Source organism: Semicossyphus pulcher, unplaced genomic scaffold (assembly GCF_022749685.1).
Source record: "Semicossyphus pulcher isolate SPU_LCO1_2020_fin unplaced genomic scaffold, fSemPul1.0.p SCAF_12, whole genome shotgun sequence".
NCBI lineage: Eukaryota > Metazoa > Chordata > Actinopteri > Labriformes > Labridae > Semicossyphus > Semicossyphus pulcher.
The window spans coordinates 4,533,024-4,548,029 of record NW_027211626.1 but is presented as its reverse complement, the minus strand read 5'-3'; the positions used below and the strand labels follow the sequence as shown (position 1 = coordinate 4,548,029).

Genomic DNA, 15,006 nt, shown 5'->3' with positions numbered 1-15,006 from the left:
CTCAAAATTATACACATACTGTCGATTTAGGTAAACATTATGCCTTCATTGATGTTGCATTCATTAAAACCCAAAATCTTGTGGCAAATACCCCAAAAATGTTGTGGAAAACAGATTGTCGAAAAACTTGAACCTAAATCAATTCCCTCTAAAAACCATGAATATCTGCATAAATGCCATTGCAATTCATCAAACAGTGATATTTCCACTCGTGCCAAAGTGGTGTGTTGACGGATTGCCATCCTTAGAGCCTTGCTCCTAGCATAGCCAAAAAACCTCGACTGATGACGGCGAGGTAGCCAGAAATGTTTTTATAAATAACATGAGAATAAATCATGGTATGTTGGAGATTAATGGAGTTCAACTCACCCATAAGCCCTTAGAATATATGGATTTCAGGGTCCAAAACCAGCATGACGTCAATCATCATTTGTATTTTGATCCAGATTCAGTTGATGATTCAAAACATTTCATTATATAAAGCCTTTTATAAATATAGATTGTGTAGGCTTGGTAAAGTACACCATTCACTCTCATCTAATGCTATGTAGTTGCTTACAGCTCTCAGTTTACACAGATGTTTTTCTGTTTATGCTTTTACCCACAGCATCATGGCAAAGCTTGTAAATTATGAATGAAAGAATAAAGACTTCCAAATGCAATGCATCACAATTAAGAACCTTCTATGGTTCCATGGAGCACCCAAAGTTAAAAGTTTATATGTACACACTCGATTCATGCAGCAACTCTCTACACACCATCTCTGTCTGCTTTTTAACAAGAATTCTTTAATGTTTTCTTTCCAGTCATCTCATGGCTCTTCTTACATCACTTGAGTTCGACAGTATTTTCTCTGAAGTCTGCTCGTGTTATTGCCTCCTTTATTGTTGCTCCAAAACCAATGATGTAGCTGTTCGAGGTCACCTGTGGCAACCTGCTTTCAGAAGCAGTTTCTAAAGTGCATTTTTATGCTCTATATATTTTTTATTTTACTTTATTTACTCCTTTTTTCTGTCAATGTCTGTTTGTCTTTTTATCCATCAGTGTGTAGTGATTGATATTTTCTGTTGTATTTTCAGGGGGATGTCGGCCCTCCTGGTCCTCCTGGTCCTGTAAGTACAATAAAGTAGCAAATGCTCACCTTAAAGAATATTGTTCATTGAGATAGTTTTCATTGTTTTGCCAAAATGGACACAGAGCCATGTTGCATGAGTAACAACCATCAGTAGAGCAAGAACAACAACTTGGTCGGATGATATTATCAGGCCATAGGGGCCTATGACAGATAAATCGGTACCAGCAGATGTGTTTTCCAATATGGCGTGATATAAAAACTGTAACTGTGACTTTGCTGCAAAAATGCTCCAAAATCCATGTAGTAAAGGACTATTTTCAGGGCGCTGGCTCAGCTCAGTGGTTAAATCGTGCGTACAGAGGCTCAGTCCTCGGCGCATCGGCCCTGGGTTTGACTCCTGCCCTTCCACCACACGAAGCGACGCTGTCATGCCGCCTTTGCCATTTAAAGCCGCCCCAGCATGTGATTTTACATAGCGTTCCGACGGTGGGGAACCAAAAGGTGCGCGAGGTGAAACAAACAGCACATGCTTTAAATACATGTACACAGCGCTGTTCCGTCCTGTCGGCTGCTTACACAGACGCTGTTTCACCTCTGCTACACCTCTGTTACTACCTGCAATGCCGGCTCAGAGGCGGAATGACTCCGCCCCACTATTCTGCCTCTGTGCATTTTACGTAGAAGACAAAACGTAACAGAGGCGTAATAATCCCATGTTGAACTGGCAGTGTAAGAGGGGCTTTTGACTCTCAGCCCATTCCTGCATGTCATCCCGTCTCCCTCTTCCCATGTTTCCAACACAATCCACCGTCCAAAACAGATTAGCGGGAAAAAAAGGTTTATTTTTCTACCAGCCCAAAACTTCAATATCTCGTCCACTGTATCGGTAGAATTGGTATAGGTATTCCACATAATTCCATGTGTGTCGGGCTCTGAACATCAGTGCTTTTTTCTCTGTGAACAACCTGAGAAAATGTGCTACTACAAGAAAAGTGGCGCTCAGGAAGAACAACAGCATTGTTTCTTCCCCTTTGCTGTCACACCTTCAACATGTTGGCATGTCACCTTGTAACCAATTTCCATTCTGTGACAAGCCTGCAGATTTGTTCTATCTTTAGACCCTTTTCTGTCTAAGCAGTGGATCTGTGTTGATAACGGGGCGAGAAACATGGGGCAGCCTTTTAAAGTTTCTTGAGATTAGTTGTGTTGAATTTCTCCAAGGAAGAGCGTCCTTGCTTTTTCAGGTAATGAACTCACTGTGAGTGATTCTTTTTAATATTGTACCCAGCAGAGAAATATACAGGAAGAGCTTGCACAGGCATCGAAAGCTGCAATCTGTTACTTCCAGCGTATCTAGCATCAAATTAACAAATTGCACTAGCCATCAGCCACTGATGCTGTAATCTTTACGGTATGAATTAATGGGGGCAATGATGCAGAGGATGACCTGTTTATAATGTTCGTAATTACAAATTGTAGATGAATTTTGTTGGGAGACGCCAGTGCTGCGATTTACAGGAGACGCTGATAAACACAGAGAAGCCCTGACGTCATGGTGGCTGTCTGATGTACGCTGAAGGTGACACAGAGTGGGTGGCCCTCGGATGATAGAACTCATTGCTCAGACATTTTAAAGTCTGTGACAAATCAGTTAAAGATCTACGAGGGGGCAGTAATGACTCCAGAGGCATGCTGCAACTATGAGTCAAGTATAGAAATTAATGTATAAAAAGTGTTGCATGCAGACTTGGCATCTGAGCCCACAAATCCCACAGTGAGGGTTTTGACATTCGGGTGACTCTTTCCTATTGAGTCTGTGAAAGCTTCAGACATGAGCTGGAAACAAAGTTTGATGCCTTTTATTCTTATTCTTATTGCCTGTTAGCAGGTGACTCATTTGGAAATTAGACACAATAATTATACAGCTTATAAATATCACTCTCCTCCACTGGTTTCTCTGGTCTCAGTCTGACTAAAAAACATCCTACTCCTGTAAAACATACATATGAATTTAGGGAGTTTTGGTCACCAGTGTAATCGGCAGCCAATGTACGGAGGCTACAGCCCTCCATGTGGTGGCCCCAGGTTTGACTCCCACCCTCGGCCCTTTGCTGCCTGTGTCATCCCCACTCTCTCTTCCCCTGTTTCTGACACTATCCACTGTCCTCTCTCTCAATAGAGGCATAAAAGGCAATCATCTTAAGAAATGTAGGGAGTTTTACTTTCTCTTCAAAACATTTACTACACAGCGCAGTTTGAGTACTCGATTCTGATTGGTTAATTACATTGCATTCTACGGTCTGCTATTTCTGTATTGACCACTGCTATAAAAAACAGACCATTGCTAAGGATGCAATTATCCAGCCTAATCAGAGGAACACATCCAATCATATTAATCTGCAGAAAGAAGTCCTGTACATTTAACGCCAGGCTGTTTTTAGCAATATGTCTATGAGTCACACCAAAGCAGAGCTGGACATCATAGAAGTCAACAAAATTGAGGAAGGCACATGTGGCGTAAACACTGAACTGAACATGATATGGACTATCACAGTTTTGTAATGGCTGGGAATGGAAGAGACAAAGGCGCCTTTGATAGTTACAAAGCAGAAAACCTCCAAAAGACCCCCCTCCAGTGAAAATCAAGTGTTTAAACATCTCCATGTGGTGTTCTTCACGTGCTACAAGACATATCAGGGACAACATCAGCAGTCATCTCCATGGCTGGGCCTGTCTGCTTTTAAACTGCAGTGTACCAAGGACAGGCTGAACAACACGTTTTCAGGTTGGCAGGTTTGAGACGTCACAAACCTAAGGAGCCAATCCCGTTAATGGACGGCGATGCGCGAGCCAGCTGTAACCGTCATCGTCATTTTTGCAAACTCACTACCGACTACTAACGTTAACGTTGCTACTACTAATTACTACATTTCAAGCTAGCTTCAACAGGTTGACACTAAACAATGGCAGAGACGTGTTTTGTTTTGGCGACAGAGGGGGCGGTTGGAAATGTGCATAGTGGGCGGGGACTATGCAGATTCAGGAATTCTTAATGAGGGAGAAGGAGGAGATCCCTTGGGAGGATTTTTACAAGGTAATTAAACGTAAATTTGCAAAAAACACATCAGACACAATTTATTATTCCAAGCAAAGCATTTTATCTCTTGTCTTAAAACATGACTGGAGCTGGTCTTTAAGATCTACAGTGATGCGTTCTCTTCACCGTGTCCCACTTCAACATCAGTGGAAATGTTATCTTTCATGTGAAGTGTAACAACTATTTACTAGCTAATTGGCACATTTAGAGAAGGCTACAGAGTTTAACTTTGTATTGATGCAGTTTACACTGGAGAATATGACTCTTTTTTTAACCCTTTTTAAATCAATTGGTAAGTAGCCGTGTAATAAGCAGGATGAGCTGGTTGATCTAGCAGAAAGAAGCCTCGACAGGGTGATGCAGAACCCCTGTTTGGGTTTATTTCTACGAAAACGACCCACTCGCCCTAGAAAATCCCTTACTGTGATCATACTCAAATATTGTGATTATTTTTAAATAGTTACCTCTTTTCCCAAAATTTCATTTCACCTAGAGGAGTATAAAGAAATGTTCTGTCAAAGCTAAAATACCCAGTTGTGTTTACCTTGTGGAGAGAGGATATAGGCGATGTATAATAGCACACAGCAGAGCGGGGGGAACATTAGTCATTTGATAAATGAGGCTGTTTGAATATTTAGTACCAGTCTCTGTCTGTGCTCTCTGCTTTGCCGTGGCAGATAATTTTGGCAGTTAAGCATTGATTTCCCTTACACAGCAGAAGCGAGGGCTCAGATCATTACCCTCTCTTCATAAACCTTCTTGTGCCTCTGTTTATTAGTGACGGGGAGGAGCGCTGGGCTTACAGGCATGCTCGGCCATCACTTCTCCCTCTGCCCTTAAAGTGGAAAAACAGTCTTTTCAGCTCTGAGATACTCCTGGATTTTCTTTATTGCTGCCAGTTTGGCTTTACAAGCGACTTTTATAATCTATTAAACCAAATCTGTTATTCCAAGTTATGTTGAGTGGAAGGTTTTTTTTGCAGCATTTCAATGCTCTTGAGAAACAGTCAGATCTGGTCACACACTGATGGAACGGAGTCATTGTTCAGCATCTGTGGCATGTAAATGAACAGTGGCTTCTTTGCTGAATGACTGCAGGTTGAAGGCAGGCTGATTATGCAGATACTCAACAGGGACAGACGTGGATTCAACAATTTCCTGAAGGTCACTTTGGCCAGTGTTGCTAAAGAAGGGGAGGCAGCCTCAGGTCAAATGTATTTGTACTGTTAAACTTAATATCACAGTAACACTCTTAAAGGGGACGAGGACAGGCACAGGTCGAGCGTTGTGGAGGTTCATTATTATCTTTTATCAATCAGCTAAAACCACCAAACACTGACCTGATTTTAACTGCAAACAGCGGTGAAACATGAGGTTAACACAACACAAACAGTGAGGACGTTCAGATGTAATTAGTCATCTTGATTGTGTAAGGGATAATACACAGCAAGCAGGTTGTAATAGCGGAAAGAAACCCCAACATAAGGCAGGGCGTATTAAAAGAGTTTCCAAGCATTGACTTGGAAATTATTTTAATGAATTAATTCTTCCACTCAAGAAATAGTCCCTCAGATTCTACGGTTGGAACTATGTCCAAAGCAATGCTGAACTGTGCGCTTAACTCTTATAATTAAATCAAGCAATGTCACACGAGAGGGAGTGATGCTGTACTGAACATCAGCACTGCTGTGATTCGGTCGTATGCATGATGCTGCATGTTACCACTGAGCAGCTACTTTGTATGATGTATCTTTATCTGTATGGTTTTAATTTCAACCAGTGAAATAAGAGTCTGCTGTGTGATTCAGAGGTACCAGCTTGATCAATGTAGACATACACGGTCTGCTGTAATAGTGTTTGGAACACCTGGCTGAGGCGGAGTGATACACATTGTGAAAAGTCCTAGTGATGTTATATTCTATATCAGCACTCATGGAATGCCTCTTGTCCAATCAGATTACTTGGTCAGAACTAACTGTTGAATGGTGATGATGAGTCACTGCAGCACCTGATGTCTTTTAACATTTGCTACTCCATTAATCAGTCTTTAAACTCGTCGTAGTCCATACCATGTTCTGATTACTTTTACCCTCTCTTGCTTTCTCCGCTATACAGAAATAACACGCTTTAGATGCCTTAATCAACCAATCAGAATCGAGCATTTAACACAGCCTCGTAATAAAGACAGATAATAAACATTTGCTCTCCAGATTGCTCTGCTCACTTTTACTCGCCATGAGCATCAGCCTCCCTCTTTCACCTTTTGTGATGTTTACACATTTTATTGTGCTTCTTATGTCCACAAAGAAATCATTTTAATCCTAATAATTGCTGCTTTAATTTGGAAAATAAAGCCGACATTTCTCCTCCTCACTTGTATTTGTTTAAGGATTCAGCCCGCCTCGGCTACTTGGTCTTGACCTTTTAGCTTCCATTTCTTTTAATATGGTTGTTGAAGGTTCTGCTGCCCAGTGACCTTGTCACAACATTTATAGAACATATAAAAGAAATATAAAATCATTCTTAATAGGGATTTAGTCTTTTCCAATCAAACCCAGGGACAACAAAAAAGGTTACAAGAGGTGCATGTTGGAGCCGTACAGCTCTGGGAAAAAATGAGAGACCACTACAAAAGTATGTTCTTCTCTGGTTCTTCTGTTTATAGGTTTGTGTCTTTGAGTTAAACTTTTGTTTTATTGTAGTCAACATTTCTTCTACTTCCAAATCAAATATTCTCATTTATTTATTTTATTTATTTATTTTTATTTTATTTGCAGAAAATGACGACTGGTTAAGAAAACCAAAAGATGCAAAAAATGTTCTTAGTACCTCGAATAATGTCAAGAAAACAGGTTAATGTTCATGTTAACAGCAGAATACTGTTTAACTCAGGCGTGAGTTAAATCAATATTTGGTGGAATGACCTGGTTTTTAATCACAGCTCTCGTGCATCTCTGCATGCTCTCCACCAGTCTGTCACAGAGCTGCTGGGTGACGATAGGCCACTCTTGTTGCAGCTCGACTTTGTACGATGGCTTGTGACCATCCATCTTCCTCTTGATCACATTCAGGAGGTTTCAGATCTGGATTGGGCTGGCTATGGCATCAAGAGAGAGATGCTGATTTAAGGAACATTTGGAGTGGTCCCTTAAGTTTTTCCAGAGCTGTATACTTTTACATAAAGGAGTTTTTACTTCAATAATGCCTTCAAAAGCTCAGAGCAGTCATTCTCTGATTTGAACTTGTATTAATTGTAATTAAGAGGACACTGTGTCTCTTTCTCATTACTTCCAGGTGATGACAGCTCATGGATTGAGACTCTCTGGAACTGTAAGCAGCTGTTTCTATCATAAAACTTGAAATGTTCATGTGGTTTGTTTTGTGTGGTTCCTCTTTAAACTATACACAAGATACACTTTAGTCAGACATTGAAGTGGTCTGGTTTATCTTGTGTTTGAGGACGAAATGAAGGAGGGGACCCTAGATGGAGAGAAGGGAGATCAGGTAACTATTTGCCTCATTATCGTACTTCTGTAAGAAACTCCTCAGCTTTAGTTTTTCCAACTCTCCGTCCAACATTTGACACCACAGGGTGAAAAACGTCTCAGTATCGTCTGTAACGTCAACAAAAGCTGCGTTGACATTCGCCGAGGAAAGAACAATAGAACATCACCTGCTGTTCAGAGTTCAATGTCGCCTTTGTGCTCAGCAGAGGTGGAGCACAGAATATATCGGAGTGCAATTATTGTTTGGACCTCAAAACAACAGATGCATCTACTTGAGGCGAGCAGATTTCAAAGGCCACTGAGGCAGCCATTGACCAAACATCAAAAGCAGCTGAATCAAAAAGAAAAAGGGATGACATGAATAGAAATAAGGATCTGCAAATGAAAGAAGATTTGTGTATTATGGCCAAACACTCGGCATACGGCCGTGGTGAGTCTAAGATGTATGGAGGCTAGAGCAGAGAATGTTGTGCATGGTATCTCAGAGGAAGTTTTTTTTTCTAAAGTTGCTGCTTTGATTATACTCGCAATCCAAGAACAAAGAAAGAAACTTTGCAAAAGAAAATACTCCATGTTCTTAACCTTCACACAGTATGAAAGCTAACTTCTCGAAGGTCCTTGAGGATTTTTAAACACACAAAATAAAACCTTTCTCCAGTCAGCTCGAGGAATGTCTTTAGAAACAACGAATGTCTATCACCTTTACTTTTTACAGGGGGAGAGAGGAGTTCAAGGACCGCAAGGCTCGAAGGTAACATGTTTAAGACTTAGTTCACAACAGGGTGGAGCTGAATGGAGTGTACAGATTCTTGATCAAGATATTTTTCTGTAGAAAGGAAATTCCTTATTTGACATTATAGTGAGTTGGCACATTTTGGTGTTGTTGTCAGAGGACCTTAAAGTTGTAATCTCGAAGATCTCAGTTTCGTTCTCTTTGGCGCCACCTATGGCGATTCCTTTTTAGACTGTTTGCCTTCATCTGAGCGTCGAGTTTGTTTCTTTTTCTTTGGATTTTCACTTATTTTTGAAGTTGTATCTGTAGTCATCAATATTTTCTTTGTTTGTTCAGCCATAGTAGATTACTGTTTACTCGCAACACTTGCGACTGGAAAAGCAGCCGCTTAGCTCCGCCTACCCTCTCTGGCAGACCAACCACTGCTGGCTGATGGAAAACGTGTCACTAACTGGGCGCCACTTGTGATTTGTTTCCGTGAAAGTCGCCCAAAGACACCCAGTCTGTAATACTGCAAATGCAAAGGCTTTCATCAGTGGGCCATAGGCTCAATCACCATCGGCAACAGTTGGTGTCTTAACAGACATTTATTTACATGAAATCTTCGAAATCATCACTTTAAATTTCTACTGACACACCAGATTAATTCTCTTCAGTTGCGACTCAAGTGTTGCTTTAAATTTAGCCAGAAATCAAATATATACTTCAATTTTTCTCTCAATAGTTTGCGTTTCAATGTTATTGTGAAAAACAAAAATGCCTTGTTTTTCTCTTCCACGTTCCTGCCTTCCCTTTTCCTCTGACTCACCGTTTCTGGTGATATAACAGGGAAACATGGGGCCGCCAGGACTGAAGGGAGATCTAGGACCAGAGGTGAGTCTTATACTGTGTTTATCTCATGTCTGCTTCACGACTTACTGCAGGTTAAAGTGACAAGTCTATACTGAGTATAGACAACAGTGAGATGAAGTGTTGCTCAAGTTTAGGTCAATAATAGAGCTCGAAAAAGAGTTTTCTTTTTTACAATAACTTGAGCATCTAACATTTTGTTCTCCATTTCTCCAGCTGGTTTTTAGGACCAATGTAACAGGATATTTTTTAGTGGAATGTGTGAATGAATGCAAATGAATATGATTGATTGAGTTGACCTTGTTATTGTTTCATGCATAACTAATATGCCCAGCCCAACACAGACTTACAAGTGACTATTGCCTTAGAAAAAGAGACCAGAAACCAAAGTTGACTCATAAGCCGTGTCTGAATTCGGGGGCTGCATCCTTCAAATGACGCAGGCTACGAAGGATGCGTCACGGTCTGTCTGTGTCATTAGCTGTTCCCTCCCTTAGCCATGTGTCAAATAGCGCCGTTCCTGTTGCCTAGCAACAGGTAGCTAGCTGGCTAACTAGAAGAAGAAGAAGAACTTTATTTCTAATTTCAAATTAAATTCTTTTCAGTCTGTTTTTACAAACATGGTACACAAATAGGCCCAAAATACACACATGCACAAACAGGACTCCATGGACATGCACTAATGGAGAGGTGTCACAGTGTGGGGACTGCACATGGACATGCACCCTGAGCGTTGGGGGATTCTGTGCCTTGCTTAAAGACACCTCGACGGAGCCCAGGGAAGGAGCTGGCACCTCTCCAGCTACCAAGCCCCAATTCCACGCTTGGTCCATATCGGGACTTAACCCAAGCCCCTGCAGACTGAGCTACCGTCTACCCCAAATGAAAAAATAGCTACCATAACTAACATCACGTAACTTAACATATTATTTTAAAGATAATTTGAAGTTTCAAGGACCCTTTGTTTTGTTTTTTTAGCATTTGTATCGCTAGCTTTTTTGATGAGTTAAATCCAAGAACTTTTAAATCTAAAAGTGTATTCCTCAGCTGCTTGAGAGTCCGCCTTCTATGTGCCAACTTGAAAGCAGTAATATTAAACAGAAATGTTTTTCTGTCGTTATCAGTGCACCGAACATTTTAAGACCTTGAGCAAAGTTTTCATTCATCACAGGAGTTCTTAAAATCAGGACAATATAAAAGAAAATGTGAATAATTGAATATGACACTTTTTGTAAATCCATTCACTGTGGAACAAACTAGTTTTCTTTGGAAGATTCTTTATTCTTGAAAACATTTATAAAACATTTATTGTGTAATACTGCAGTTACATTTTCATCCAAGTCGAGAAGAAGACAAAGAAAGCAGCCAGGATGCTGGTGTGCTCGTTTTTTAAGTTGTTTTCATTCAACATAAGCCCAGTTTCCATGGTGAAATGTGGATCATTCAGTTCATCCAATGATACAAAGGCAATAATGAGTCAAAAAGATGGATGCATATAAGCACGTTATCTACAACAGCGTGATAGGCATACACGCTTTTCATGTGTGTGCAGACCTACCGCTGCTCAGTCATGGAAAGAACTATGATTTATTACAAAGGCAGCGGGGCAGCGTCTGAACAACACGGCTTTTTGAATTACTAGAAAGTCGATGTCAACTGTGTAGTTGACTGGGATATAACATTTGAAAGCCCAGACAGTTCTGCCATGGAATATAGGGAGAAAATAATCCAAAGTATTGGTTTTCCTTTGTGTTTTGCCAGGGGAAGCAAGGCCTGCCTGGTCTCCCAGGACTCCTAGGCGAGCCAGTAAGTATATTGGCACTAGACACCAGCACTTCATGTCAAGCCTTTCTCTCTTTGCCTTTTCTATCACCTTGCCATCTCCTCCACTCCCTTACTCAGTCTGCTAGATTTATCGAGAGAGATAAACAGATAAATGTCAACAGGCAGAGACAGAGAGGAAGCAGGAGGAAATGTCCAGAATTTTTACACAGACGATCAGTAATCAAATTTAAGAATTAATTAGAGGAAAGAGGCAAATCTAAGCGCTTTATGCCAGGAACGGAGGCAGAGGCCCAATCTGTTCTCCACACCTGCTTCGGTAATGAGCATCTGTCTTTACTCAAAAGCAGGGAGGGAAAAGAGGCATTTCATAAATCCTGGCTAAGGGAAATTATGTTGGAACACGGCAGCCCGCTGAAGCAGTGAGGAGGAGGAGATAAATGTGTGTGAGGAGATGAAGGCCCGGTGATAGATGTGTCTCTTTTTACCACTATTTACAGGGCTCGCCAGGGGAGCCAGGGGTGCCTGGGAGAGATGGCCTAAAAGGAGAAAAGGTAGATAAACTTCAATTCAAGTTCTCACCTCAAAGAAAAATGTGAAGCTGTGATGTTTTATCACAGGTTGAACATGCTAGACAACTCGTGAAGACACCTTTCAGACTGCTCGCCCTGCATGCCATCCTCAATCATGCCGCATCTTTGTGTTCTTGCCTTTGATGCCTCCGACTACTCAGTTATTTGTACGCACATTTTTGTCTTGCAGCAGGGCTTGTTCCAAATGCTGCGCTGAAAGCAGAAAAGAGCACAGTCGAAATGCATATTTGATGGGGTTTGTCACTTGTCAGAATAAACGAAGCAGTACTCAAGTCTCCCCACCCACCGGAGTCACTCTGTTACACTCCAGGGCAGAGACATAAACCTAAAGTGCTTAAACCTCCTACATCTATTCACATTTAATCCTCCTTTGTCTTCTCTGCTATACTGATGCAAGAGGCCATTCTGGTTACAGTCGTGTGGTAGTCTATGAATAAATAAATTTAAAAGAACAAACAATGTCTGTGAGCTAAATATGAATCTCGAGCCAGAAGACAATTAGCTTAGCTAGGCATGACAGTTGGGAGCAGGAGGCCGTGCTTTGTGGATACAGCAAATAGACCTGTCTGGTAGCACTTCCAAAATGTAGTAAGTTATTATGTCTTGATTCAAACAAAAACTGAAGTGTTAAAACTACAATTTAATGGAGGCTGATGTGCCAGACACTTTTTTTTGCCAGTTAACAAAGGAACTAGCTGAGGCACAGTCTTCTATTAAGCTAAATGCTAACATCAGCAAGCTAATATTCTAACAGGTCCAATGCTGCAGTAACATGCCTGTTATGCATTTTTAGTAGGTAATATGTACCAATAACGCCATCTTAATTTGACTTATTAGCATGCTCACATTTGCTCATTAGCACTTAAGACAAAGTTCACCTGAGGTGAATTATATTTTACTAGCTTTGGAAACATTTGATCAGAAACTTAAAGGGGCCAAATCTTTGGAATGGATATTCTCATATTTTCACGGGTTTCACATTTTTGGGTGTTTATTGTTCTCAGTGAAAAAGTGAAAACTACATAATTCTTGTTTTTCCAGAATGACATGTTTAAAAAGGTCGCCTCTGAAATGGGCCGTTCAGAACAGCTGCAGGTTTCTAAGTAGAAACTTGCTTTCGCTGAAACCGACCAATCGTCATTCACCGTCATTCACCTCAGGCTGCCTTCTCGCACTAGCTTGTAGTCAAGTCGTTATGTCAAGATTTAGTCAAGATTTCCACTTACCATTCTGATACCTCCTGGCGATTCTGGCTTGTACATAAGGCCGAATAGCCGGTCCCAGAGCAGCCATGTTTTATACAACTGCGGCTATGCGGTCACTCCAAATACTGTCAGCCAATCGCGGCTAAGGTCTGACCTTTGAATGGCAAAACGGCTTGTTCGTTTCAGGAGGAAGGAGAGGCTCCGGAAAAAAAAAAAAATTAAAATATGTATATAATTTTTAAAACGAAACAAACTTTACCAACGAGATTCAAAAACACATTAGAATAATAGAAAATTGGTTGCATAGCTAAAATATGTCACCTTTAAGTATTGGGTAAACAGGATTTTAGATTGTTTTAGAGAAATTTCTTTTAAGACCAATATATATAGTCATCAATAGAGCAACAATGCTTACATGGGGTAAAAACAACAGCACTATAAATACATAGTGGACGTTTATTTTACACATTTTGGAGGTAAAATCAAATAAAGAAATATATTTCTCTTTTGGTTTGACAGTTTAACCATTTGAATATATATATATATATATATATACTTCATTAGGTAAACCTGAAAAATCTAATGTATTCCAATATACACCAGCTCAGCCGTAAGATTTGCTTTTAAGTTGCTTGTAATGTTAAGCTTTTTTCTAAGCTGTCATAGAGGTGTTGATTCGATAATAATTGAAGGTGTTCCTAAAACTGTAGCCCCCTCATGTATGTAGATAGGGAGGACAAACTCAGTAGAACACCACCTTTAACTATGGCCTCAGTAATAAACATAATTGAGAAGAAAACAAAAGTCAACAAAAACAAAACTGTGGTATCGAACTGCATTAGATTGTACAGGTGTACCTGATGAATGGCCGGTGAGTGTGTTTGACGCAGGCACCTGAAAAAAGACAATGCTGCCTTCTGAACAGCAGTTTTCAACCTACAAACATGATGGTTTTGTGATGGTCCTTGTGGAGCCTAAAGCTGTCTCCTCTGCAAACAGTGTTAATGCTTCTGCCCACTGATGTGCAAAATGATTGTGTTTAATGGTGTGTGCCTGCTTTACAATCCAGACTCTTCTTGTGTGTAATACAACAGCCTTTGCATTGTTAAGATGACAGAGCCTGTCTGATATCCTGTCCATAGAGAAGTGTCTGAATGCTGTGTGCCTCTCTCTGTAGGGGGACTCTGGTGGAGTGATGGGACTACAGGGACCTCCAGGTCCGAAGGGTGAACCTGGAGAGCCTGGAGGTGGATACATGGTGGGTATCTTATCGAGTCACTTTCATCTGACCTTGTTGGCTTCAGCCCTCGGGTCACAGGACGCAAAAGTAGGAATAGTTGGTGTAGAAAAGAAATACAACAGGAAAAGTGAGTGTTAGTAAACAGCTGGAGCAGCTGCAGATAAGTTAAAGGAAACGAGCTCCTCCAGCTGTGCAGCTGCCGCCACATTTTGGCATGTGGTGCCATTAAGTCATCCACCATTGGATAACACCAGCCTGTGTAATCACCTATCCTCCCATTGTGGAGCTTTTAGCTGTCGATGCACTCTCTTTTATGTACATGGCTTTGCATATAGAAATGTTCATTACAGCTCAACCAAAAAGGCGGCACACGTGCAGCCGAGGCCTCATGTCCTGGTCGATGACGCTTGCACTTCTCGATCACTGGCAAGTGCTCTACGGCTTTAAACAATCATGTTTGTTTGTGTGTGTGAACGCTGAAGTGAACATTAAGCCTGACAGCAGAGCGACTCATCAAGCAAAAGGGTACTGTGTTCAGTTGAGCAGAGTAATAAGGGAAAGATTGCATCCAGGCAGAAGTATTTAAACCTCTTTAATGTACTCCAGCACTGTGAAAATTGGAGCGGGGTTCACAAGAGGGCTATATTTGTGTGTGCGTATAAGCGATGAGTGGAGATGTTTTCGACTGGCCGATGACCTCTGAGGTTAACACAGTTCAAAAGCTTAAACAAAGAGAGATGTCTGTGTTGTTGACGTCCTCTTGAATAAGTCCTCCGGCTGTTTTTATGAACGTCATTTCTGTCTGGGGGAAATGGAGCAAAAACGATCCTCAGCATTTTATGGTCTTTGTTATGTGGGACAAAGAAACGGAAAAAAGCAATAAACAGAACTCGATGCACGTCTTCTGAGATTCTTTAATGAGTCAGC

General features: G+C 41.0%; 1 protein-coding gene across 1 annotated transcript in view; it reads left to right on the top strand.

Moving 5' to 3' along the window:
* Nucleotides 1-15,006, top strand: part of LOC138588911 (collagen type XIX alpha 1 chain) — a 129,627-nt gene that overhangs the window by 81,366 nt on the left and 33,255 nt on the right. The window contains exons 17-24 of the mRNA XM_069659163.1: nt 1,080-1,112; nt 7,466-7,501; nt 7,631-7,675; nt 8,393-8,428; nt 9,239-9,283; nt 11,021-11,065; nt 11,542-11,595; nt 14,017-14,097. Of these exons, the coding sequence (XP_069515264.1) occupies nt 1,080-1,112; nt 7,466-7,501; nt 7,631-7,675; nt 8,393-8,428; nt 9,239-9,283; nt 11,021-11,065; nt 11,542-11,595; nt 14,017-14,097 (375 nt within the window). The remainder of the gene's footprint in view (nt 1-1,079; nt 1,113-7,465; nt 7,502-7,630; nt 7,676-8,392; nt 8,429-9,238; nt 9,284-11,020; nt 11,066-11,541; nt 11,596-14,016; nt 14,098-15,006) is intronic.